At 35.1% G+C, this 27165-nt stretch overlaps 3 protein-coding genes across 3 annotated transcripts; 2 read left to right on the top strand and 1 right to left on the bottom strand.

The window, feature by feature from the left end:
- Nucleotides 1-125: 125 nt before the first annotated feature.
- LOC145888441 (uncharacterized) lies at nt 126-9594 on the bottom strand. The gene is made up of 13 exons (XM_082979187.1): nt 9349-9594; nt 7631-7857; nt 6723-6808; nt 4592-4681; nt 4314-4443; nt 4059-4156; nt 3773-3975; nt 3611-3717; nt 3405-3555; nt 3162-3226; nt 2791-2837; nt 1764-1851; nt 126-1699 (listed from the first exon to the last, which is right to left on the bottom strand). Exons 1-13 carry the CDS (start codon nt 9462-9464, stop codon nt 867-869), a joined length of 2241 nt encoding a protein of 746 aa, XP_082835313.1. The 5' UTR covers nt 9465-9594; the 3' UTR covers nt 126-866.
- A 3286-nt stretch (nt 9595-12880) lies between these two features.
- Nucleotides 12881-21485, top strand: LOC145888634 (uncharacterized). The gene is made up of 15 exons (XM_082979428.1): nt 12881-13079; nt 14392-14562; nt 14835-14996; nt 15095-15271; nt 15582-15689; nt 15828-15949; nt 16442-16515; nt 16571-16628; nt 16781-16864; nt 18795-18923; nt 19391-19448; nt 19597-19744; nt 19800-19951; nt 20019-20164; nt 20726-21485. The coding sequence occupies exons 1-15, from the start codon at nt 12954-12956 to the stop codon at nt 21099-21101; spliced, it is 2091 nt and encodes a 696-aa protein (XP_082835554.1). The 5' UTR covers nt 12881-12953; the 3' UTR covers nt 21102-21485.
- A 332-nt stretch (nt 21486-21817) lies between these two features.
- LOC145889405 (lysosomal protective protein-like) lies at nt 21818-26897 on the top strand. The gene is made up of 11 exons (XM_082980357.1): nt 21818-22023; nt 22135-22243; nt 22314-22448; nt 23858-24019; nt 24124-24303; nt 24370-24528; nt 24591-24718; nt 24781-24856; nt 24938-25030; nt 26058-26162; nt 26388-26897. Exons 1-11 carry the CDS (start codon nt 21833-21835, stop codon nt 26469-26471), a joined length of 1422 nt encoding a protein of 473 aa, XP_082836483.1. The 5' UTR covers nt 21818-21832; the 3' UTR covers nt 26472-26897.
- The last annotated feature ends 268 nt before the right edge of the window (nt 26898-27165 follow it).

Raw genomic sequence — 27165 nt, forward strand, 5'->3', positions numbered from 1 at the left:
GTTTTTTTTTCAGGTCAATAAACTCGACACACCAAAAAAAAACTTCCCGTTTTTTGGTCCATTTTTTGAGGAAACATCATCCTGAAATTTCCAACTATAACATACGGTTGTGCAATATTAAATATATTCGCCATAACCACACACGCAAACTTTAGTGACAAATACTCATTTTCAACTCAGCAGTGCAACTGCAAATTAGTTTCTCAACCTTTTTGCTGCATCACAATTTTGGCAAAATAATCTTTATGTTGCAGTTTGGGATCCTATTAAAATACAGTAATAATTGTGTCACAACATATATTAGCTATCGAATGGAGGCATTGCCAATCACATGTCATGCAACAATTACATAAAGCAATGTTATTATCAAATACTTGACCAGCATCCAAATAAAATCTTGTTTTAAGGATAAAACTAAAATATAAAGTTTTACATTCCAACATTATTCAAACAACAATTTTCGAAATGCTACAAATAAAGACAGTTTGCAATCCTTGAATCAACAATCAAGTATTATACACAAATCTTTCCTTAGTGGGCTCATATTGAAGTGTAATGACTAACAAAAGAAAAAATAGTTTAGCGGTTCACCTGATAATTTGATGGGTGCACATTAGAATATCACAACATTCAGGATGAGAAACACTCGCAAATAATATTATTTTTTTTTGTAATTTTAAACAGGTTCAGTACACACTGTGCAAAGTGGAACATTTCTTTTTTCGGATAAAGCACACATATTTCTTAGCATTATAGTTTCTGTTAAAAAATTTGCACCCAATGATAATACAAGTGAGGTAAAGTGCGACTATGTTGTCCACCTGAGGGTAACAGTACAAAATGAAGCATCCACTTGAACTATAAAATTATGCAGGAAAGGAGTTGAACTTTCTGGAAATGCTAATGGGTTGTAGCACAAATGGTGTGTGAATGTTTCCCAAAATAAACTCATCGTTTGCACAATACTGCAGACTAAATGGAGCAATGTTTTGTGGTGGTATGGACCTATCAGTAGCACCATCAACAGAAGAAGCATTTACAAGTTCACCTGCACTTCCAATGTTCTGTGTTGCTTGAATATTTGGGAGAACAACTTTGTTCGGAGGATTTACTTTCCTCATTGGATCTTTCCTCAGTTCCTCTAAAATGTTTGCAATTGCAGTCGGACAACAGTTTACCTTGTTTGTTGAGGGCAAAATTCCTGCATGAGTGGGTATTGGTGCAAATACAGGAGGCATAATGTTTACAACTGGGGTAGTAAAAATAATGGCATTATTCTGAGTAATGCAAGTTTCTGGAACAAAACTAGGTGCTAGCATTTTGGCCAGAACTGGGTTGGCGTGAAGCAGATTGGGGTTAATTCCAAGAGGATAATGGTGATGAATTACTGACGGATTATTCTGAGGGCATAACATGCTATTGGTTGTGTGACATTTGGACAGTTCCACCCCAGGGGGTAGATCACTGTGATTAGAAACTTCTTTGTTTGGAGGGTTGAGCCAAATTTTAGAATGATGATCCAAAATATTGTCTGTACTTTTAGGGAGACCAGAGGTGGGTGTAATGTGCAGCTTTTTTCTCTGACCATTATTACTGCCACTGGAAGACGTATCGCAGTTTTTTTTGTCAGGTTGCTCATCAACCTGTTTGTTGTTGAAAACACTTTCTGTTGATTTTATGGAATAGCCAGGCTTTATATCTGCAAAATTCAAGTAACAGCTGCAAACTAAAAGCTCAATAGATTGTCATCATTTTATGCTTACTTTGTTGGGTATTTTGCTTTTCAACTTTTTTTGTTTTTTGCTTTTGCCCAGGTTCACTTGTTTGTGCATGTTTCCCCACAACCAACACCTGTGGAAATAATTTTGGTACATCAAGGGGCAGGGTTGCCAGTTGGGCGCTTCTAATTGAACACGTTATCTTAGGTGCACTTTTGGCACATTTTTTTTTTAGATAGTTATTTCATCAAATAAATGACAAAACACTGTTTCAGCCACATAATGAAATATGGCATTATATTGCAATGATGATTGTGATCAATATTATGCAGCACTCTGGCTCTTGGGAGTCTTGCTCACTGTCTTAGTTTTCCAATCTTTTTTTGTGGGATAAGTGCTCCAACTGTAAGCATGAAATGACTATCTGTGTAACCAACATAGGCGCCTAGTCCGGGGGGGGGCAGGGGGGGCGGCGCCCCCCCAGGTTTTTTAAAAAAAAAACAGTTGGCTATTACGCGCGTCTTTCCGCACCATGTAACTCGTCGCATTTGTTACGTTAAAAAAAAAGACCTAAAAACAATGTGTTTCTTACACGACGCACACAAAATAAGTTGACCTAGTTGCGCTTGCGTAGCTGACACCGGTTGTTGCAACGTCTCGCAGTATGATATGCCAACAGGTAGTTATTGGTCGTGTCGTAGACCGATCTCGTGTTTTCATCGTTAACGCCGCCCTTTTGGCTAATACGCCTCATGCATTGAAATTCAAACACAGTTTTTCGATACTTGATGACGTCATAGTAACAAATTATGACGTCATAATATAGCCGCCCCCCCTGGAAAAATGAAAACTAGGCGCCTATGGTAACCAACATGTATAAACATTGGGGCACATTTGGGTGTGTCATTTTTACAGAAATTGGCGCTTTTGGTCATAATAAATAAAAAAATTTTGACACTCAGCAAAAACTAGCTGGTGTTCAATTTAAAAAAAAGGGTTAAATGACTAACAATAAAAATAGAGTGAAGAATGTTATTGATGCAGTTTTCATTAAATTTAAGTGGTAACTTACTTCTTCAATTTTCAGTTGAGAAACAGTTCCAGAAGCAACAGAGGTTTCTTCAAACAGACAAAAACAGTTTTTTGATAATTTTGAATAACAATGCTTGCATTAAACAAAACCTGATACTAAAAGTAATATTTTTGTCTGGAGCTTTTATCGGTGTTAAAAACAACTATTATGTACAATATTTTTATTAATAGTTTGTCATGTTTTATTGAGTGCCTATTTATAGTATATATTGGTAACAATACATTATACTCCTTGCGTGCTTTAAAAAATACCTTTTACCACATTTCTATGAATGTTTAGGTCAAGCTTGCTCAATTTGTTGTGATAATTTTTACATTATTCCGTTTTTTGCTAGTAGATAAACGACATACTTGATGTTGACGTTTTTTTAGATTCAGTTGTGCCAAGAAAGGATGAAAATAAATCTGGTTCAGGCCTAGAGTAACAGTTTTTAGCAAGTTATTAAATGACATTGTTGAAAACAAACTTCATGAACAACATGGAGATAAACTTATCACTACAGCCAAAACTATTAGAAACTTTGGAAAAAATACAGTGTCATATTACAAGCTAGAGGGTACGAGAAACAGCCTTAATAATACATAATGTCTTACCCAAGAAGGTAATTTATCCAAACGAAAGTATCTTCCATGCCAGTTTGATGTCGATCAATAAGCAAGGTGGCATAAGACTGCATCCACACAAAACTTCCATTTTTTAAAACCCAGCGGTAATATGGTGTGACAACTTGCCCCTTAGCCAAAGCTAAATAAAACAAGCGATTCTTTTTATTTTTATTTTGCCAAACAAAACAACACACCTTCTTTGTGACATAAACTAATTTTGTGAATATCCAATGAATGAACAAACTGATACAAGGAATGTCCTTTCACTTCGTTTGCATCATAAGATGTTAGAGCTTTTACTCTTCAAAATATTTTCATTGTTTTTTTTTAAATGGGGCCAGTTTAATAGATCTAACCTTTCCTCACAGTAATTCACTGTAAGGGATGGATTAAGTCGTGCAATAAAAAGGGGAGCATCAGACTGTACATCTGTTAATGAGGGTGGTGGCATAATATGTCCAATGCCAATAAATCCTTTTGCAGAGACAGTATCACTATTAACCGAACATCTTTCACGATTGCTAATGGTTGAACAGTTCTTTCCAGTTATATGAACCACCTTCGTTATCAACAAAATTGTTTTTTTGGTTAAAAAATACTATCCACTAACTATTAAAAAAAAATTCAATAGTGACTACTAACCTTGTAACCAGATGTTTTTACACCTAAACCACGTCGAGACAAAGTTGATCTCATGCGCACAAAAAATGAACATTCATTAAACTTCTCCTTGGAGTCCACTAAAATTTGAAAAATATGTTGGAAAAATAAACAATTCCTTAAAAACATAAAATTCGCTGTAATCCATTTGTTTGGTCCACTGTTTTTTACCAAAAGCGACAGACATACATACAAACAAAAGTTTTTTTCGAGCATTTCACATAAAAAACATCTAACCTTTGGCTTCATTGTTTTTATTGTTGGGTGGATTGAACACATGACAGTGCTTGTTGGAAAGATAATCTTTGACCTCGTCATGATCAGATGGGTGGATGTAGTTGTAAATACTTGTTCCGATTAAGTCAACCTAGAAGCAACCAAATGTTTTCTTTGTAAGAGTATCCATATTGCTAAGGTTAACAAATTTCATTACCCACTCAAACAATGGCATAAATGGTAATGCAAGAATTTATGTACTTGTGGAGTATTTACCAATCAAACCTTCACAAATTTACCTGTGCAAGTCCTAAGTAGATTGTCACTGTATTTGAAATGTATAAAAATCTTCCTTCTTGGTTAAGCACAAACAGGAAACCATCCAAACTCTGGAGATAAAATATTCATTGAACAAAGTTTTCATTAAAATTAAGAAGTTTTTAACACAAACATAATAGGCAATTCAACAGTAGAATTTCATGATACAGATGTTTCGATTGTTGTCCTACAATCATTTTCAGTGTAAAATGCAGGCGAACCGGCAAAATGTTACAGTGAAGTGACAATAAGTAAAAAAAGGTAGTAGAAGAAGAGCAAAAAACTGAGATTAGAAGCCGAACAGTAACCCAGACAGCTTCGAAGCTAATTCGCGGATCCGACTCTCTCGTTTTCGGAGAAAAGAAAAAGGCAAGCGTCTTAAGCCGCCTCAGCCTTCGATCTAACGCGTAGAGTTGTTTACAGGACAGCTTAAAGCGATTAAGTCAGCTTAAACCCAATTGCGGCAAGTGGCGCGAAGAAGTTAGGTTTATTTAATTTGTTTATGAGGTTGTGCATTTAGGGTTTGCTGTTCTAGTACAACTACGTGAGTATGCTGTAGGGGCTAGAAGGATGTGTTTACTCCAATTTTAGTACATTAATTTTGATTAGTATTGCAAAAGTGTTAAATGAATTGTGCATCAAGATACAAAATAGCAATATTCATTTTGAGGACCTAAGTTGCATTTTGGAGACCTGAAGGAAACAAATGCATTGCAGGGTTGCTGGCACTTGCTTGAAAGAAGAATGATGTATCCGTGAATATGAGACTCATGTCCCTATTGATGTGGCATGTACATTTTCCATCACAAAAAGAACAATTTTTAGTAACTGAAAATAGCACAGTCATACACTTGTGTTAACTGTTATCAATTGGTGCTGGATGTGCTATAATAGAACAAGTCATTGCAAACTGGTTGTTTATTCATTTTTACTGCATCTTATTTATGAAAGGATTATGTGAACAACAATCAACCATAAAATACAAAAGCAGGCTTATGTGAACCTTTTCTGTTTGTCAAAATAAAACAAATATGACAAGAATGCCATGACACAAATTTATGTCGTGTAACTATCACATCTTATGTATATTTGTTTCAAATTAATCAACATTGGGCTGCTATGAAACATTCCATCCGGCCCTTTCTGACACTCAATTGTACATGGGATTAGAGAGCTTCTAAAAAGGATCCTGTGAAGAAGGACAGAGACAATTAATACAACTAAACATACAATTTTCACTTGAATACTATTACCATGGTGTTGTTGTGCAAACATTCCAGGGAAATTCAGCCTTTCAGTTTAATCAGAAATTAAAAAAATATGGGTTGAATCAGGCTTTCTAGTTAAATCATCTTTTATATATCTGGCAAAATCATCTATTGATATTATATATCAACTAACATTATAATCAAGGACCAATTTTCAGAAACCCTAACTGCCAATAACTTTTCTCTGCATGCTTAGATCACAAATATTGATGATTTGTTTAGTGCAGAGAATTACAGCCTGTCAGCCTGAGACACCTAAACTTAAGCTGACTTAAAAGCCCCATGTAAATTCATCGTTTTCACCCGTCGAATTTAAAAATCATGTTACGAGTCGACTTGATGCTCAATTCGACATGGCCATGTAAACTGGGTTCGTGAGTTGCCTTTGGTAATGATAAAAACAAAGGGTAAAAAACAGATTAAATGTAAAAAAATTCAAAATACTTACTCTGTGCCATTAACGACTTTTTAACAACCTGCCTTGGCCGCCATGTATTTAAATTTTTGCTTTTTTACCGTTTGTGTTTGTCATTACCACACACTGTATGGCTTCTAATCTCAACAATTGTGCTTCTTCTACTTCCCACTTTTTTTTACTTATTGTCCATTCACCGTACCATTTTGCCAACAAGCCTGTATTTTACACTGAAAATGATTGTAGTACAACAATCAAAATGTCTGTATCTTAAAATTTTCGGCTATTGCATTGGTTATTTTGAAGATTTACAAAACAGTCAGTTATGTTCCTGAGAAGTTTTTGTTTGTTATTAACCACATCATTAAGTAACACTATACAGTAACATAACTGATTATGATTAACTTGTTTTTAGTGTGTTCTACTCACCTGCAAGATCAAACAACCCAAGTTGTTTACAAAATATTGGCTCACTTGTGTTTCAGAACAAGAATGTTGGTAAGAAAGACTTTTATCTGCAAGATATACCAGTACAACGAAACATTATGGAAAAATAGCTGTCATGATATTTCCGTTTCTTCACAATAATATTGTATGACCCCAAAAGCAGCCTTAGGGCATAATAATTCTGTTTCATTATAAAACATAATCTTTTTTCCAAGCAAGTAGTTTTAAATGCATAAAACAGAGTCATTTTCTGAACAAGCATTTGCCAAAAATTTAATAAATTCATACAAAGAAAAATTAGGGCCCTAGGGATGAGCAACATAGAAGAACAAACTATTCCAAAACATTAAAGAATTAGCTTTTTTCAATCCAAAATCCATTTCTGTTTTTGATGAATATGCCGTGTTGCCTTATCATACATAGCCTTATTCCTCTTGCATTGGTCCCAAACAGGGTTGCCGCAAGATTTTTAAACATACAGTGATGTTATATTGAGATTCCAAACGTTTAATTCAGCCTTAATTTCAATATTTTCATTTTGCGACAGATCACAAATGCTTTCAGTTGATCAACACATGCGGTAGATGTAGTGTATACAAAAAACATACAAGCCATCAAAGAAAAATACTTAAGCAAGTAAAGCATTAAAACTTGCAGGAAAATTAAGAACTAAGTCTTATTATTTTGTGGAATTTAGATTTGGATTCAGATAGTTTGGGATTTAAATCCTCCATATTCGTTATTCTAAATTGCCCATCCGTATTATGGCCATAAATTTCATCCCATGTTTCATCACTTCACAGAAAAACTAACTTTGCATAAAATTCCTTTGTTACACTTTCTGGTAAAAGTTAGGATAGTACAACAAAAAAAGTGTTCACCATACATACCTGCAGTATTAGGTTGTTTTGCTGATTCTATTTTAAAATTTGAATGCAGATAATTTTGCAACTGCAAATGACACATAGTCAGTCGAACAATTGATGCTTTGTCAAGTTGGCTTGAAGTGTCGGATGATATTGGTAACAACCTGGCCAATTCATAAAATTCATGATTTTCTTTTCCACGCCTGGTTCTGGCAGCATTTCTAGATTTTTCCTTTTTGATGTGAACTAACCTGAAATTAAAAAAGGAAATTACAAACTAAATTTTTGCACCCAATTATTTTAGGTTTACACAACATCAGGGTTCAAATTAGTGGTAAAAAACATTACAACCTAAATTCCAATACTTAAATTTTGCTTAGTACAGGATTGTGCATTAGGCTGCTGTTTTAAACTTGCTGACTCAAAATTTGTTTCGTAATACATCGCGATCGTTTCATTGATTTCCGTAAGTATTTATTGCATAATAGAGGCTGGGCAAAATACGAGGATTGAAAGAAAATAGTCGTTGACATTGCCAATAAAAGTTAATTATGTTGTTTTCATCAGTGCTTGTTGCGTGTACGAATGAATAGTAAAAGAGGATAAGGTGCGTTATAATCTGCATCATGTTGCGTCGCAATAATTCAAAAAACGGGTTGCTGCAGCCGAGTCTGCTATATAACAAGCTAACAATGGCCGCTAGTGTTTTGAAAAACAATACTTTAACTTGACATTACAAATATGATTGTTTGTCGTGTCAATAACCTGTCAAAAACAAGTGTTTTTAAAACCACGCCTTGTAGATTCATTTCTGCCGCAATTTCATTACAGACACTACATGAATTATATAATTGTATAGTTAGTGGTGCAAGACCATATCATGTGCCATTGTATATATTTGTTTTTAATCAGCGAAAATTAATGGAATAAAAAATATTGCCTTATACTTGTTAAGCAAACAGAAACAGTCATATTGTTTCATCATTATGGTATATGTTTTTGCGTTTTTCGTTAAACATGGACAAACTCACATATACATAATCAACTTAAAAGTCACATGTTTTTCTGCCAAACTTGATCCTTACATCGCATAAACTGCACTACTTGATATTAAAGCTGAATTTGTATCGCAAATGTCTGAAAATAAATGAAACCACAAATAGCGGCTTCAATAATTAGCTACCGAAACCAGACAACCCCTCATATTTTTTTTCAAGATTCAAAACTGTGGCCGGTCATTAAATCCATGAGATCAAGTCAAGTCAAAGAAAGAAAACAAGTTAGGCAATATTTGAAAAAAAGTTGAAAAAATTCTATAAAACTGCTATATATTCATGTTAAATACATGCATGGTCTGGATTTGCCCTCAAACAAGCTTATATATTCTGCTTGGTTTAGCTAATAAACAAATTCCTTTGGTTATTAATGGTTTTAAACAGCAGCAAAACTTCAGGTAAATTTTTGGTCTGATTACACTCAATAGAGATGTTTAACATGCAGCAAAGTAGATGTACGTACCACATTAGAAAGTTTGTTTATTTTTGGTGATCGTAAATTGTGGACGATGGCAACGTTTTTCACATGTTAATTGCAGTTGACAGCTTTTATGTTAATTTTACAATAATCAAAGCTCCCATTTCAAAACTTCTTGATATTGTTCCCAAAACGAATTATCCTAATGTCCCAAAACCGCATTTTGGAATTTCTATTGTGGACATCATATAAGAATGCAAATAACTCACTTTGATATTTTGGATTTTACTTGCTGTTGGCCTTTTGTATGAGAAACGTCAGATTTTTCTTCAGGTAAGATTGTAGGTTGAAGTGAAATATCTAATTTTTTTCGCTTGATATCCATGTTTCCTATGCATCTTTCTGCCGCTTCTCACATTTTTGAGGCAATACCACGTAAAAAAAACCTCGCTACAATAGTTGTTCGCACTTCGAAAGTGCGAGACTGAGAAGGTGCATAATGCAAGTGAGCCCCTGCCTAAGAAGTATGACCCCGATGCGCATGATCAATTGTGATTAGCTTCAACTTTAGTTTAGCAGCACCTTCACCAGGGACGCACAACCTTTTTATTAATGCCGGCCGCATTGCACAAACTTTATTTCACCAACGGCCGTCAGTGAGTCCAAACTGATAATTTCCCCATTTACTTCTGCCCAAAATTGTAATAAAAAGTTATGTTAAACAATTTTTTTTGCATAAAAATACCTGATCTTATTCTGTTTTATAACAAAGATTGAACAATTTTATAAGCCAATCAAGTTTTTAACAATGTACGGCGACAATACAAATGTTTTTTACGCATGTGTACGGCCGCATGAATTTAGCATCCACGGCCACATGAGGCCGTACGGTGGCAGGTTGTGCACCCCCGACCTATACACTAATGGAATGATTCGTCCTATCTTAGTCAACGGTATTTTTAATCTTGCTTAAATTAAGTTTCAACCGCGTGAAGCAAATGAAAACACGCATACGTGTTTTCTGTACCACCCTAGTACGGCGCAATCCATCGTAAATTGCAATTGCACAAACCAAGACACGTGCACAATAAAACAAACAAGGAGCAAGCAATATCACGTGTGCTGCTTTCTGCTGGATAAGAAATGTTGGTCTGTGCTAGGATGTGTTCGCTTTTGCTCGACAAGAAAGAATACCAGCACACTATATTGAGCACACTTCGGCACTCGCAGTGCAAGTTATGGCGAATATACTCCAACGTTTAACAAAGAAACATGTCGTGGACACAAGGCACAGCCATTTACTTTAACGTGTTGACAAAATAAACTATTGCGGTATAGGGTATAGTAAATCTACTCAAACCATCTCAAACGTATAACAAAGCAACCTATAACGTTGGCAATATGCAGCGTTTTGATTTTTAAAAAATTGGCATAATATGCAATAAAAAATTATTTAGTTGCAAGGGGTTTTGAATCTTTTCCATGTCGCGAGTTTTGTTCATGTATTTGGTCCATGTGACCAAAAATGGAAGTGACGCAAATGACGCAGGCCGAGTAGTTGGCCAAAACGGCGGAATTTTTGGGCTATTTGCGCAACTGATTTTGCCATGGCAAATGTTGTTAGACAACAACGTATGCTGTTCGTAGCTTCCGCATTTCTTCATTAGCCCTGTTTACATGAAATGGTTTGCGAACGAGCTTGCGGCATCGAGCCGTGAAGAACTAATATACCATAACGAGCGAGCTTCGGGGCTCAATTTACATGATCGCGCGAAATTCGGTTCTCGCAAAATGGATATGGCGGCAACGGATAGTTTATTGGAAGTTAGGGCTCTACTTTTACTTCATAATTACCAAAAACGGTGCAAACGAAGAAAGGCTTTGCTGTTGTTACATGTCAATGCGTTGCTTTCTCACAATCGAAGACTTGAACGGCCGTGGCGATTGCAGAGGTGAGATATTGGTGGTATTTATGGGCCAAACTTTATGCTTACTGGAATACAGTGCTTCGCTTTGCATTCATAGTTTTGTATCTTGGTTAAGTTAAATGTTATTTTCGTTTGTTTTAGGTCAGGACAATGGTGGAATGTTATAGTTCCCGGTTTTAATGATTCCCAGTGGTTGACCCATTTCAGATTGAGTAAAGAATGCTTTGGGTGTTTGTGTGAAGAAGTGTGGGAGTCAGGACTTTTCTTTCTTCAACACTTTTTAACAACTCTTGTATTGCTTCGTTGGTCCAAATTACTGGACTTTTTCGCAATATTTTTGTCATTTTTTATGAAATAAATATTAATACCAAGCACACAAATTAAAACCTCAAAACGAATATCTTCGAAAAACATCAACAAGCAAACCTAACCTAAGTTGATTTTGCCGCCAAATTTTTCGAACAGCTGGTTCGCGAAAAGAAGCTAGTTGGGCGAACTAGCTTCCGAACCCACCCCTATTAAGCTAGTTCGCCGAAACCGCTTCCGAACTAGCTTGGGCTGTGATGCGTAACGCTTTTTCTGATAATGGCGGGAAGCGGGTAAGAAGCGTGCCGCGAACCCGCTTTAGACGTCCATGTAAACAGGGCTATTGACAAGACCTGATAAGTCTATGTGCACTGTCAAAAATATTTCTAATTTCCAATACACTGCTTTTGAAAATTTGACCCTATCGAAGAAACATTAAGCACGGTGTGACCATAGTTGTACTATGGTATGACAACCTTGTGATTGTGATGAAAAAAACAAACATTTATACAAATGTTCAAGTACAGTAGTGGACATCTCCCTTTATTCTAAACTTTTTGTAACGTTCATGACTTTTTTATGTTATTTGTCAAGCCTTAATTTTTTTTATAGCAATGCTTAATGAAAAATTATTGAATAATGATTTGTTACAAACTGAACAATTTTGTGAAAATCCCAGGTGGCTGCCGCGATGGATTATTTTTTCGCGTTGCCATTGGCCGTTAGCCGCGTAACATCACCGAAGCGTGCACAAAGTAAACAAGTACTTTTTAATCTTGTGTGGTATGCAAGCGTTTTAGGTTTGTATGTAGTCATACAGTAATGCATGTATCCCGTTATAGTAATTAGGCACGGTCGTACGGATGGTACGCAGTCGTAGATAATTGGGTTTTTGAGCCTATATCCTTTATGTTTCCGAAAATGCGTGGCTCACAGATAATACTGTATTGATCAAAAGATTAAATTCATCATTTCCACCCGACCGCTACTACTAGTTTTCCAGCATAACTAGTGTGGCAATTGATGTTGTTGAAACTAAAGTGGCATTTAAAATTTAAATCTATATTCTATATGCACGGTGTGCAACGACAAGACTTGGAATTGCGTCGCTTTATCTGGCAAATAATTATATTATGTTGTTTTGTCCATTAGTGATTATTATGCTGATTTTCAAAACTTTTTGTTGGAATGTTTTTGTGAGCTCGTTATTTCAGATTAGTTTAAAATTATATTTTATAAAGTGTTTTATTTTTAAATATCAAGCAACAATCATATTTCACCAATATAAGTTACGGTACAAGATCGACAGTCTGCTGTATTGTTTGATTATGTCTATTTTTTGAACTAATGTTACTTGCAGTAAAGTCATTTCATGTTTTTTTGCCTATTTTATGTTGTGTTTGTATCATCTAAACACAAGGCAGAAGTTTAACTTAATAAAAGCAGTACAAAATTAATTTCTGGTCACAGTTTCTTCATACAAACTCCTATTTTTACTTCATTGTGTTTTTTTTATGAATACAGCTGCAATTGCAATCTAAATTTCAAATATTTGTTTGTCAGATCATTTGAGTGTGATTTGAACTTGTCATATTGGGATAATAAGAACAGGGTTTTACACTGTTAGTCCATAAAAACACATGAAGAACTCCATTAAAAGTGTTAAAAAAGTTATCAGTCATGCTGCCAATCAAAGTGTGCGCCTTTATCCAAGCAATCAAGAATACTTGTATGCTATGCGGGAGGATTTAGCAGATTGGTTTAAGGTAAAAACAGATTTTACAGGTTAAATTGGGTATTTTAAAACTTTTAAGTATAGAGTGTCTGATGTCAAGGGCATCCATAATTGTGATAAGTACTGTAATTAGTGGACATTTACCATGTATATTCAACATTGAAACAAGTATATACAGCGCATTTCAGTAATTTGCATGATAGTTCTTGTGTACACATGTGTTTGTCCACAAAAAATATGAAAACAATCCCTATTGTACTAAATCAACGTGACTTTTTCAATTATTTTATCAAATTATATACTGCTACTTTTGGTAGAAAATAGGATTGCCTATGTTTTCGCTAATCATCACATGAGCATTATTTTATGGAAAACTCAAATGTGAGTTTTTTTGTGGTAGTACATTGTATTTCTTTGGAAGAAAGGATTTTGGACAATGGACTGCAGTAATAGTAATATGTTGAAGTCATGTTTTTAGAGCTTACCACATGCCACTGTAACAACGTGACTAAATAAAGTACATTCATTTTGTCATTAGATTTACAAAAAAAGCCACTTCTTTCATAGCAAAGCAATATGCTTGGTAAAAATGCCATGTATTCGGTAACAATATGCCATGTTTTGTAACAATGGCAAAGTTAAGCAGATGTAGTTAGTGTTTAGGTGAATCCCAGAATTAATTCACAAGCATTTACAAGTGTTTAGGTGAATGTTAAAGAATAACACCGGAAATTTTGACAAAAACGTTACATGTGACTTCTCACTTTTGCCTAGCTACTGGCCAAAGCCATACTGTGCCAGGTTTGAGCTGACTAAATTGTTTCCTTTGAACAATTGCACTCACTTTACTGTTTATGATATTGTTAACCTTGTGAATTTGGGCCCTTTATTTTGATTAGCTTCTAATCTTTCCCCCTTATTTTGATTATCCCCTAATTTGGTACTATTTTATAAAACCTAATAAGTTATAAATTATACCAAATTTTGTGAAGAGACTGCAGGCTAGATGGTTGTATCCCGTGGCCCAAAGGTTTCCACCCCTGGAGTAGTGGTTGCATCCTCTACACCCAATTGTTAATTACATGCTAAAAAATGTACTTTAATAATGTATTTGCATGTGAAACACCATGGATTATTTCAACAGTCAATTTATTTCGTATTTACAAACACTTTGGGGCAAAAGGGATCTTGTTTTAACACGCAAACAAAATACTAAAATACTGTGTTTTTTTGCTGTACTGTATTTTTCATTTTCCACATTTGTACTCTGAAACAAATCTAAATGAAAGAACAAAAGAAAACAGTCAGCTACATGTTTAATATGCTGAAATTGTATGTTGTAGGGTCTGTATGCTGTGGACATCAATGTCACAAATTTCTTTGATGTGTTATCGACTGGTACACTGTTGTGTCAACACGCAAACAACATCACAACATGTGCAAATTATGTTAAAGCCACAACAAGCAGCAATCACAACATGCTATTTCCTCAAAGAGTTCTTGTTTACAACCAGGTACATTATGCAAACTAAATTCTTTTACACACTAGCAATTCTCTTCGTAATTATTTTTGCTGTGTAGTTTGTTTTTATTAGCCAAACAAAAATTATATCCACTGTTTTCCATATTTCTACACAATAAAATTCTTTTACTGTGCAATAGCATTTTTTACTGTGCACACACACGCACACACAAAAAAACACACACACACCATATGTATTGTGTCTAAAACTACATTTGCCTTAGGATTGCCGCTTTTAAAATGTAGCATTGATTTTATGCACAGGGCAGATATGTTCGAGCAAGTAGCTTCTTTGCAAGAGATAATGTTGCCAGCTTTATTGGATGGTGTCGCAGTGAACTGAATATTCCAGAAAGTGTAATGTTTGAAACAAATGACTTGGTTTTAAGAGTAAATGAGAAAAATGTGATTTTGTGTCTATTGGAGGTAAATGATTTTGTTGTGTTGTGTTGGTTTGTTAAATTACCTGGTTCAATATATTACTTGTGGTGTTACAATATTACGAGTTAGCTTTTAATAAATAGGTTGCTCGGCAAGGAAGTAAATTTGGTGTTCCAGCTCCTGTTCTAATTCAAATGGAACAAGATATTGACAAAGAAATAGAGTTTGACAAAGAAGCTAAACATAAAAACAACAACCAACGGCCAAAACAACCAGTCGCACAAAAAGTGACCTGTGACTTCAAATCCCTTGATGAAATGGTAACAACTTTTTATTTGAAAGATTTGAATAAAATAAGTGCTTTGAATAATTTTTTTAGCCATTTTTTTACAAATCTGTCTGCTACAATAGTAATAAAAACCTCCATAATACTCTATGACTGGCACATGATGCCTTCTTTTGACGCCCTTCCATGCTACTATAAAAACAGTTTCAAGAATCAGCACTGTTTATTGGTCACATATTTCTACTGGCTTTGTTTGTCCAGCGTCATTGTGTGGAAATCCAGAGTGATCCAACAATTCTTTAATGTGTCCAGTGGTTATCCATTTTGTTTCTTTTTGAATTTAGGTGCAGTATATTCTTGGTATGTGCACATGTCCCAGTCAGTTTCCAATGGTAAAAGTTTCTGATGGAAAATATAAAGTTGGTGACTCAGAAAATTTAATTTTCATGAGGGTTAGTAAATCTTATGTCTAATAATTGTGTTGTAAAATGTGTGCCCTATTTCAAAAGTGGCCCAGTGTGGCGATCCTACCAATCATGCAGTTGCATGGAACATTGCTGCATTGCCTATTCTATTTTAAATGTGTACAGATTTTACGTCAACATGTAATGGTTCGTGTTGGTGGTGGTTGGGATACTCTTGAACATTACCTTGACAAACATGACCCTTGTCGTTGTCAGAGACATAGAGGTGACAAAAGTTTATCACCAAGGTATTTCAAGTTTGAATGGTACAAAAATATTTCCAGAACCCTTTTATTGGTATGGTATTTTATTCAGACAATTTCAACCTTAATTTTTAACATTAGGTGTACAGGCTACTGTGATTGCCAAGTAAGGACCGGAACAGTGGGGCGATCCTGCCAATCATGAAATTGCTTGAAACACTACTGCGTTAATTTTTAATAAATAAATATAAAACAATAATGGTATTGTTGTTTTGCATTTACTGTGGTTGGTGTTCAGTTCTCTGATAATTCAAATACTGAGATACTGAGAACATGTTGTATAAATATGGAAACCTGAAACATTGTGTTTGTGATAAGCCAGCTGCACGTTATCAGAAGAAAATATCTTGTTTTGTGGAACTATGCTGATTAGGTTCATGTAATGATATTTGGTAATTGCTCTTTTTATATGTGGCTTGCTGCAAATTACCTCAATAAACTGTTGTAATTTACTTCATAGCTGCTTTACCTTTGCAGACATTCAAGAACATCAAGTTTATCAAATTCACAGTCCCTTCAATTGACTGAAAATACTCAGCGGAAACCTAAAAGTAAAAGTTTTGTTGTTGTTTGTGTGGCAATAATTTAAAGATGTTTATTGGACAGAAATCAGTCATAATCCACCAGAAACTCGTTATCAGAGAAAAGACACAAAAAGAGTAAGGTAGGCTGATTGCTGTTGTAAAGACTTCACAGAATCATTAAAATTTTTATGTATTCAGCTAATGATTTATTTAGCATTATTGCATGTACACTATGCATGAAATTGATAAATGTTACTTTGTCCCGATTGGAAGCATGTTGTAATTAATGCAGTGCATCTGGAAGATCAACACCTAGGCTTGATGGAGAACGTCAAATCATCACTAGAGTCACAGCACAAAACAATGTGTTTAATAGGTTGGTTATATTAAACTTTTTGACATTGTCAATTTTTTTTTTTGCTGATGAAAAAACAATAAACTACACTGGATCGGTGAACCAAGCCACCCTGGTAGGCTGTCGATCAATAACCGTATCCGTAGTTGCTGAGCAAAACGTTTTATTAAGGTACTTTCCCTTGTGTGGCAGACCTTCGCTTGTACATAGTTATTTTATGTTGTTTGTACACTTTGCAGAAACTGATGATGCCCTTTTCAGGGTGAAATATATTTTTCTGCTTAAAATAAAAACATCTTTAACAGAGCTGTTTAATCTGATTTGTTTATTGTTCTGTCTGAATTCCACTCAGTCCTATTATATTAATAATATTCAAGACCAGGGGTGCACAACATGGCATGCATGCCAGATTTGGTACGCCATTTGTTTGTAAATGGCACAAACAAAAAGGTGTTCAATGTGTGTTTAGACCAACAATGTAAAAGCAAGCTGTTTCCTTTCTTTGCCAAAATGTTTTTTGTGCTGACATACTCTGTCTTTGGGGACATCATCCCCAAAACAAGAGGTTAAATAATTTCTGTCATGGTAATATTACTCATGGGACTGTATAGTATATAACATGAGTGGCCAACTTGTCAGCGAAGGAAAGAAGAAAACTTTCAATTAATACACAAACAAATCATAGGCAAATCCAGAACTGTTTCAAGGAATGGGGCAACTTTTAAGATTTTCCTATACTTTTGCATGATTGGGGTCGAGTTAACACAAAACTAATGTGCATTACTGCCACACTTTTCACATTCAAGGCAGTTTGCATGATTATGTTACTGTACTGAAAGACTGAAGTGCATATTTCACAATTGAATATTTTACGGTATCACATATGCCAAGTATTGAGTGTTGATTATGAAATAAATAAGAATGTTATTAGATACATGTTGTCCATGGGTGTATATTCTGCATGCCCAGATAATAAATTAATAACTCCTATATTTATGCCGTCCAAACATATTTCAACTTTTACACTGTGCTAAAAATATTTCTTTACACTTAGGAAACCACATGCAATTGTAAAGGGCATGGCTTCATAGTTAGTTGCGCCTGAACAATGACATGTTTGGTAGCAATCATAGGCATCGATTTAGGGGTGACTGGGGTGACATGTCACCCCTCACAAACCAACAGGGGTGACAATGCATGTTTTGTCACCCCTGGATTTCGTTTAAATTAAAAATTATTGTTAGAAAAACCACATACATTATACTATTCGTTAAGCTAGTTTTAAACAACCTGTATTATCACCGTCACAATCAGGATAAATGCAAGTGTCTATTTGATTGTTACCCACTGCAGCAGTTGTTGTGATATAATGGTAAGAATCAGCATTGTTGCGTAATAGATTTGTATGTCACTTCATAATTACTAAATCTGCAATAGACTGATTGAAACAAAAATGTGCCGCTTTCAGTAAATGTGATCCGTAATTAAAGTGTCTAAAACTTAGTGCTAGAAAACATGATTCAATATAAAAACAAAGTGACACGAAAAGGAATTCGAGGCTTTTGCCTATGTTTACGGCGATACGACTGACGAAATGTTTTTTGCGTATTTCTAAAACCTGGAAAAGTCAGCCTTAATATTTTACAAAGTGTTAAAAAATCGACGCCTATGGTAGCAATGTAGTGTATTTGACAACAATGGTATATTTGGACGTAATCAGGTGAATATCAATAAAAAAACTCAAATGATTGACCATCACATGTTGGCCACCCTTGGTATACAACAACTATGGCACACATATACGATTGAGTTGTGCACCACTGGTCTGAACTTATCTGGTGAGAATATAATGTGGGTACCCTCATCATATAGTATGTTGTCATTATGGTATTTTATACCAAATGTTTTGTGTAAAACATACCTGCATTAGATAATCTTTAAATGATTGTAGACTGAGCAGACCGAAAAGCACTCCGCCAATTCCTTCAAAACCAGTAGTTAAACAAGACGACTTGCTACTTGTGCAAAGAAACAAAACTGGAACCCATTATGTTCAGCGTTCAACTAATTCCAAATCCAGGTTAATGTTAATGTATATCTGTATGTTGGGTAAAATGACACATAGATATAAAACTGAACTATGTCCGACTGACTTCATGAGTTCATGAGTCAATTTGAAACATTAAGAACAAAGAGACTGACCCATAGTGCTGAAAACATTGACATGTTTTATGAATTGAGCCATTTTGGCAAAAACTTATATCATCATCAGTTTAAAAAGTGTGTAGTTGATCTAGCTCCCCAGTAACAAGGAGCTGACCAGACTGATGTCACAAAATGTAGATAAGGAAACAATTAACTCACAGTAAACCAAATGAAATGTGTTGTTGTTTGCATTTTGTTTACAGCACTATGAGCCATTCTCGTTATTGCCAGAATTAAATCCAGTAAATCCATTATTGGTGTTCTTCAAATATTTTATTCTAAAAGTTAAATGCTTAAATTTATGTTATGCTTGTAAACCTAATGGTGTGTTTTTGTTTAAAGTGTTTCAAACAAAAAAAGAAGCTCTGAAACTTCATTGACTCAAAACCATCAAAGAAATGTAAGCTTTCATGCTTGTTTTGTGATTCATGTTTATCATGTTAAAAATAAAAAAAACAAATTTTATTGATTATGCTTCATTACTTTTAATCCAAAATACTAGATAGATACTATATATGTGTTAGGCAAACAAACAATTGTGTCTGTAGAGATTGTCAACCTCATCGGTTGAAGGATCTTCTAATAATAGAATGCAAAACACAAATATGCGGAATACTGTTGGTGCTACACCAAGTAATAAACAAATTAAAAATCTTCAGTCCCAATATTTGAAAATTCAACCCGGAAAAATAAATGGTATTTTCAAACCATTCTTGTTTCTGCCATTAGTACACAAAGTTTATGTTTTGAGAGTTTTTAGTTGGCAACAAAGAAGTTGGGCAACATGCACTGAGCTCTAATGGATTTGGTGAAGTTCGACCTTTGTCATTGCCAAGTAGACGAGAGATGGAAATGCTACGGGTTTTTGAAAAGGAGTGTATAAAAAATCAATCCGTCATAACTGTAATTCATTGTTACAAGTTACTTTGTTACTTTTTGCCCAAAAGAATTGTTGTAAATGATTTTGTAGGCTGAAGACATTTCTGAGTGTGATATAACCTCTGAAGATAATGAGGTGGCACTCCACATGGGCGATCACACTACAGAAAAACAGAAACCTCATCAAGATGATAAAACCCTTTTTTCACATGCATTTCCTAAACCCAGAAAAGACAAGTAAGTCTTTTTATGGAATATTGCAGATCAGAATTTCCAGTAGACTTAAAGTATGGCTTTTGAAAGTAAGTTATTGTTTCGAAATATGCAATTCAGAAGGTTTACGTTCAACAGCATTACTAAATGCAACTACAGAAGGTAGGCTACAAAAATGCCACAGTGTGAAAGTGTAGTTTTCACAAAATGTGTGTGTAAATTAAGAGTCTTTGTAATATATTTGTTACCTGTTGTTGGAACAACCTACTGTAATTTTTGTGACATAACTTTTAACGTATTGGTGTAGTGTATTTTCTGCACAGAAAATATATTTTTGCAACATTTGAATAAAGGCATGAAACAATTACAAGCCTTCTGGAATTTGGGACAAACTGTTCATTGTAACATATAAGAATACAGTTTTTTGTTGTGTAGCAAACATAGTAACATTCTCAAAAATATTAGTTGTTGTATTTGTAGCTTTTTTGTAACCTTAGTGTTTATACACAATATTTATTTAACATAATAGTATTTTATCTTTGTTTGATAATTTAAAAAACATCAAACATGTGAATTTATTTCAAGGATGGAACAACATGACAGAAGAACTAAAATCCCAACTCCAGTTTCATTCATGAAGCCTCTTTTGTCAAGTAGAAGTTTTGATAACACAAGTCACAATTTTGATTGTGGTCAACCAAAAGAAGAATTGTCCAAAGGAAACACACAAGTTACAACAAACAGCTATAAATTACTAGATGCAAACCATCTAAACACTGACATGTCACACAAGGGAAATTTAAAAACTTTTGATGTCTGTTCTGATGAATTTATAAAACCAAAATATAGCAGCAAATCGTTTGATGAAAGTGATGTTAATTTTTATGCAGTGCCAAATAAAAAACCTACACAAAATTTGTTAGTTAATAAAAACCCATTGCGTGGTCCACAATGGGTCTAAATCAGTTTTCTTGTGTCATTGAACTGTGAAATTCAATTAATTCCCTTATATTTGCTATGTGTTGTTATTAATTTTTTCCAACTGCAGCTATTTTCAGGTGTTGTAAATGTTTATTTTTCTACTTTTTATATTTTTTGTAAATTTTATTGTGTACATAGAACTAGTGTAGCACTGTGATGGACAATAATATTGTTGAATGTATGACCTTATCCTTCCACCATGTTACAGCATTTGTTTTTGCAGTTGCAAGCCCCTAGTATTACTTCAAATTATATTTTTACATTATTGTGTTCCTTTTGCACTATAGAGTTTTGTATTTTAAAAATGATGTGTTGTTTTACCAATTTATCAAAAAGACTTCATCTTTGGAATAAATTCTTTGTGTTGCTACCAGACAACTCTATGTAGAAAATAGTATTACCAGTGAGGTGTTAGCCTGTAAATTTTTGGCAGATCTCTGTTAATCCTTTAACCACAGTCTTGAAGACCATAGCATTGCTTTACAAATACAAAGGTTGACTGTTACTTAGCAGCTTTACCGTTGCACAACCCTTTGCACAGTTTATTATTTCCTGTCAGACATTGCATAGTCAAGATGTTCAATTTCTTTTCACCAATTCAGTTAACACGTTTGTTTCCTGTTGCTGATTTCCGTGCATTTATTTAGAAGATGTAAACTAGGCGCACTCGCACAGTTAACTCGTCACTACTGCAGTGAGTACAAGGCAGAAATGGCGAACGATCTATGTTTGTTCAGCTATTTACTGATTTTAAATTTTTGCTGTGGATCTACTTTTGACAATTTAAACTGGAGATCCGAATCTGATCTTATTCGTGAACTTCCCGGTCTTCGTCAAATGCCATCCTATAACATGTTTTCGGGATACTTGGCTGCTTCATCAACGAAAAGATTACACTACTGGTAAGAGTCCTGTTGTTTTTGCGAATAAAAGCCATACTTGTACGCAGCCTATAATTGATTTTTTAATGGTACTTTGGCTTGAATTGTCTAAACGTTTACTTAACGTAACAGGTTTAACGAATGTCAAGACCCAAATTCGCAAACACTTATTTTATGGTTTAATGGTGGTCCAGGATGCAGTTCGTTGGATGGATTGTTCATTGAAAATGGACCCATGATGGCAAGTGTTTTGTGTTTGATCGTATGTTCAACGTTGATAGTAATTTATAAGTCGGCTGTGTGTTGTGTAGTTCGACAAACTCACTGGAAATATAATTGAGAATCCTTACTCATGGAACAAGCTTGGACACACCTTATACATCGAATCTCCTGTTGGTGTTGGATTCTCATATGATACCTCCAATTCCGGCTTCAACGATATTGTGGTAGATTTGGATATAACACTTTTAAAAATTACACGCAGGGGTATATAGTTCTTTAACCAATCTCTACCACTATAATCAACAACGCTGTAATGTTTCATGTATGGACATGATTGGCGGGATCGCCTCACTGCGCAAATCCTTACTTGTGGTGATCACAGTTATCGTATCGATATCAGTTGGTACAGGCTTCGCAGCCCAGGCATTGCAGCGTATAGCTGGGAGCGAGATTTAAAATCCGGGAGCTTGATTTTTCAGATGAATTATGCAGTTGCATGAAACATTACCCAAAATCGTATATGATCATCATGCTATATCAGTAGATTAAATGTTGGCATTGGTTTAATGCCACCGATTTGAATCTTTTGGCACTTATTGAATTATTATTTTCTGACTCGGATAGTTTCTCAGTGTTTTAAGCTTGTGGAAAATACGAATTTGTTTGTGTGTTAAACTGAGGTTGCAGTGAAGACATGGTCAAGCTGTAGCCTACGGCCCGCAGGCCAAAATTCAGTCCGCTGGTGGGTCGTTAATATGGTCTGTCACATTTTGGTATTAATGAGTGTTGCTTCCAGCTGAAGCGACACACTGTTACAGCTTTTTACCTTCTTTCTAAAAAATTACTGGCCTGCATGAAAACGTAATTTAAACGCACTTGTAGGATACACTTTATGGCCAATTGGTCAGCTGAAGAGTTTGCAAGACTTCCACATTGTGGTTATTATACATCCGCCATTAGCCATTGTGTACCGAACTAGATGTGGACCGCCGGAAACAAACAACAATGGAAACACTAGGCCAAGTTAAAGTGTCGTCAGGCTCTGCGTCACGAAAATTCATGTATAAGCATAAAAGCCAATAATGTTTAAACATATATGTATGTTTATTTGTCGAAGGATTATTAATTAATAACTAGCGGAGTGATTCCCAAACTTAAAAAAGTTTTTCATCATGGTCGCAATTTTGTCGAAGATTCGCTGTTCAAGGTAAAAGGTACACCACTCAGATAACATTGTGTGTGAACAAATCGCCTTCTCGTTACTTGTGATAGAATAAGGAGCAGACTTGCAGACCACGCATGCACTTTAAGAACCGCTGCATCAATATTATTTCTAGTGGTAAAGGGTATTTTTGTCCTGAGGGCATACAAATCATGTTGTTACTAATAAGGAATAGGGGTGTGTAGTAGGTATTCCAATATTTTGTCGAATCCGAACTTTTAGTGTTGGTCGCTAATCATAAATGAAGCCTATGATGTTGCAGACCTGCAGACCAGGCTAATAGGTCGAAACTGTTGCCCAGTTTTACAAAAGATAACGCTGATCGTCTGCCACTTTCTTTGAGTTTCCTGGTTCTATAAAGCTTTTATAAATACGTGTTATTTTACTGTTTTTGCTTTTGTTTATTCAAAGGTTGCTAAGGACAATCTACGAGCTTTGAAGGATTTTTTTCTGAAATTTCCCTCATATGAAGACTGCCTCATATATATCAGTGGCGAAAGCTATGCCGGTGTCTATGTGCCCTTGTTAATTCAAGCAATACTGGACGATGGAGACTTGCAAACAAACCTCAAGGTGACAAAATGAGTGCATGTGTGTAATAATATTGCTGTGTGTCACTAGGTGTAAGATGTTCTTTAAGGTTGGTACCAAACTTATTAAAAAAAAACTTATTCAAGGGGATGATGATAGGCAACGGCCTGTTTAATACGGCGATAAATGATGAATCTTTGATGTATTACACTTTCTACCATGGTCTGTATGGTCCCAGCTTGTGGGACAAATTGCACGAATACTGCTGCAATCCCAATGGACAATGTCGATTCAACGCTATATACAATGAGGATTGTTTACTCAAAGTATATTCTAAAATAATTTGAATTCCAAGCTTGGTTAAAATATAATGTTTCTACAAATCTATTTAGTTGTCAAGAGTTCATCATATAGTTACAAACGAAGGCATTAACCTTTATAACTTGTATGCCGATTGCTACACGGGATCACAATCTGTTATGATAAACCAACATCGACGTCAACTTCTATTGGATACATTCGATGGGATACCAACAAAAACAATGCAAAAGGTTCCTGCGCCTGATTACGTAAAAAAAAACATTTTAACGTGAAAATGTACAAAACCTTCCAGGATCAGATGACAGGAAATCTTGGACTCATTCCTGCTTGTTCAAATGCGTCATTGATCACAAACTACTTGAACAGAGAAGATGTGCAGTCTGCTTTGCATGTCAGGAGAGGTGTTTGGGAAATTTGCAAGTAGGCCACATATACTACATACTGTCATATGTTATAAAAAATTACACGAAGTTTGTTGTCAGCGAGACGGTTCTTAAGGAATACGAAAAATCGCATCCTGACATGTCAGCAGTTCTTCAAAATATTCTCGCCACGAAAGTAGGCAACTGACGTTTGGTCGATTGGATCAAAAGAATTGTTCATTGTTAATATAACTGTTTTTGCGGTACATGCACACAGGACGATTTTCGAATGATTTTGTACTTTGGTGATACTGACATGGCATGCAACCATTTAGGAGGTGAATGGTTCGTAGATCAACTGGGATATGAGGTACGTTGTATAGGGTAACCATATCTGACAAAGCACGTGCAAGACTATTTTTTAACCATTTTTCGAAGGCGTATTGATGTTAACCTTATTTATTTTTTGGGGAGGTCTGTGTCAGTGATGACCTTCGTTGGGGGTCCCGGGTGTTGCAATTGCACAAGCGGAATATTACATGCATATTGACTCAGAACTTACAAACATTCATTTTTTGTATTTTGAAATAGTATTAGCATCACAACATGTCGTGCGTATTATTTTTTAAAAAAATACTTTGACAATGGTCCGTTATCAATGCTTCACAGCTGCATAGGTTAGAACTTAAAACAACATACTTTGACAATGGTCCGTTATCAATGCTTCACAGCTGCATGGGTTAGAACTTCGATGAAGAATCTTGTTTGGTAATAATATTATCAAGTATTATGACATGTCTGGAAAATTTTTAATTAATTTTAAAGCTCTTCTTGCAAAAGAATCTATTTATTTGATCGACGTTTGGGTCGTCATGCAATCGACCTTCATCAGGACAAAGTGTGTGAGTGTAAACAGTTTAAATATAAGAAAGCGCCGAAAACACAAAAAAAGAGGGGTAAGAAACACAAAACGAAGGAAAGTTGTGCACAAGTCAAAAAAATACGAATCAACGTAGGAAGGAAGATTGATTTTCGTTCATCACTAGCGTGCCTTATCTGGAAGATGACTCGTTCGACCAAAATCGCCATAATATGTGTGACAATTAGTTTTGTATAGTAAACTTTTTTTCGGGCAAATACCAGCTACTCAAAAATATTGCTAATACGGCAGAGCTATTATCGTAAGTCGTTCTGGCGCCCTGTCACTTGAATTTTTGTAAAAGTGCGTTTACTCTGATCCGTTTAGGACTTGAGGTACAAGCAACCTTAAATTATACAAACAAACTTTTGTATTTGCTTTAACGAATACAGTTATCTTACAAATTAGTTTGTACAAATTTGGTTTATACATCTTTTTAATGATAGGCTTTCATTTAATAAATTTTTCATGTTTGAAGATTGTTTTACCTCGACGTAAATGGACGGTTTCTCGCACTGATGAATCGAATCAAGTTGCCGGATTTTACAAGGAGTTTGATCGTATAATATACAGCACAGTGAAGGTGAAAATAATTTTGTCCTATGACCGCCGAGTTTTGTTCCTTCTATTAATTTTTAAAACCGGTGAACTGGTGAACGAGAAGGTCTAGTTTAAACCAACTAAACTAGACATTTGCGAGGAAATAACAAGTTTTTTTTAAAGAAATATCTAAAGAAATTTGAGATTTGTTGGGATAATAATGCGTTGCATAAGCGTTGTTCAGATTGTTAAACACTCTTAATTTTAGGGTGCCGGACACATGGTTCCAGCAGACAAACCATATGAGGCGTACACTATGATACAACGGTTTCTTGAAGACGTACCATTGTAAAACATCGATAACTTGCTTTGTAACGGAAATTATAACCACGCTTTTCTCCCAATACTTTTAAATAAATCGCTATTCATTAGGTGCAAACGGATTCGATAAGCTCCACAGAAAGCATTCGGCATATAAAGAATTGTCAGCCCGACAGGGCTTTGCGGATCGGGTTCAGGCTTGAGTTAAAAACAATTGGGCTTAAGTTTATACTCTGTCCCAGTTGTCTTTTTTACACGAATCTACAGAGATGCTAAAACCTCTTGTAGAAATCTCAAGTGCCGAAGATTAAATTTAATATGAGGTAACATCGACCATGTCACTCCTTTAGGGCTGCCATACCATCCTAATTTCTAGGATTTGTGCTAATTTACACGAGCCCTGTCTTAGAAAATACTACTGCTGTGCTTGTTTGGGAAAAAAAATATCGTTTAATTTCGACTTGCGTGCTTAGATTTTCATCAAATACAGATTATAAGTGGTGATATGTCGCGGCGCTAAACGTTTTTAAACGGACCAGTGAGGCAAAAATAAATTATCGTTGTTAGCCTGCAAAAGCGCAGTGGTTGTTAACCTTTTTTTACCTCGCCGAACCCCTTGGATCTTCTGCAAGCATTTGTCGAACCCCGATAACATAAAGAATAAGACAAGCAAAAATAGCAAACGTAACGGAATACGAACTGAAATCAATTTATTATAACTTTAA

This window comes from Ascidia mentula, chromosome 2 (genome assembly GCF_947561715.1).
Source record: "Ascidia mentula chromosome 2, kaAscMent1.1, whole genome shotgun sequence".
Taxonomy (NCBI): Eukaryota; Metazoa; Chordata; class Ascidiacea; order Phlebobranchia; family Ascidiidae; genus Ascidia; species Ascidia mentula.

Bases quoted from the DNA above. Each gene is read 5' to 3' on its own strand.
- LOC145888441 (XM_082979187.1), bottom strand. From the start codon at position 9,464: ATGGATATCAAGCGAAAAAAATTAGATATTTCACTTCAACCTACAATC. The intron at 7,858-9,348 runs GTGAGTTATTTG...TTTTAATTTCAG, and splicing joins GTAAAATCCAAAATATCAAA to GTTAGTTCACATCAAAAAGG. The intron at 1,700-1,763 runs GTAAGCATAAAA...TGAATTTTGCAG, and splicing joins AAAGCAAAATACCCAACAAA to ATATAAAGCCTGGCTATTCC.
- LOC145888634 (XM_082979428.1), top strand. From the start codon at position 12,954: ATGAAGAACTCCATTAAAAGTGTTAAAAAAGTTATCAGTCATGCTGCC. The intron at 15,950-16,441 runs GTATTTCAAGTT...TTACCTTTGCAG, and splicing joins GACAAAAGTTTATCACCAAG to ACATTCAAGAACATCAAGTT. The intron at 19,952-20,018 runs GTAATTCATTGT...ATGATTTTGTAG, and splicing joins AAAATCAATCCGTCATAACT to GCTGAAGACATTTCTGAGTG.
- LOC145889405 (XM_082980357.1), top strand. From the start codon at position 21,833: ATGGCGAACGATCTATGTTTGTTCAGCTATTTACTGATTTTAAATTTT. The intron at 22,449-23,857 runs GTAGATTTGGAT...GTTTATTCAAAG, and splicing joins CCGGCTTCAACGATATTGTG to GTTGCTAAGGACAATCTACG. The intron at 26,163-26,387 runs GTGAAAATAATT...TCTTAATTTTAG, and splicing joins TAATATACAGCACAGTGAAG to GGTGCCGGACACATGGTTCC.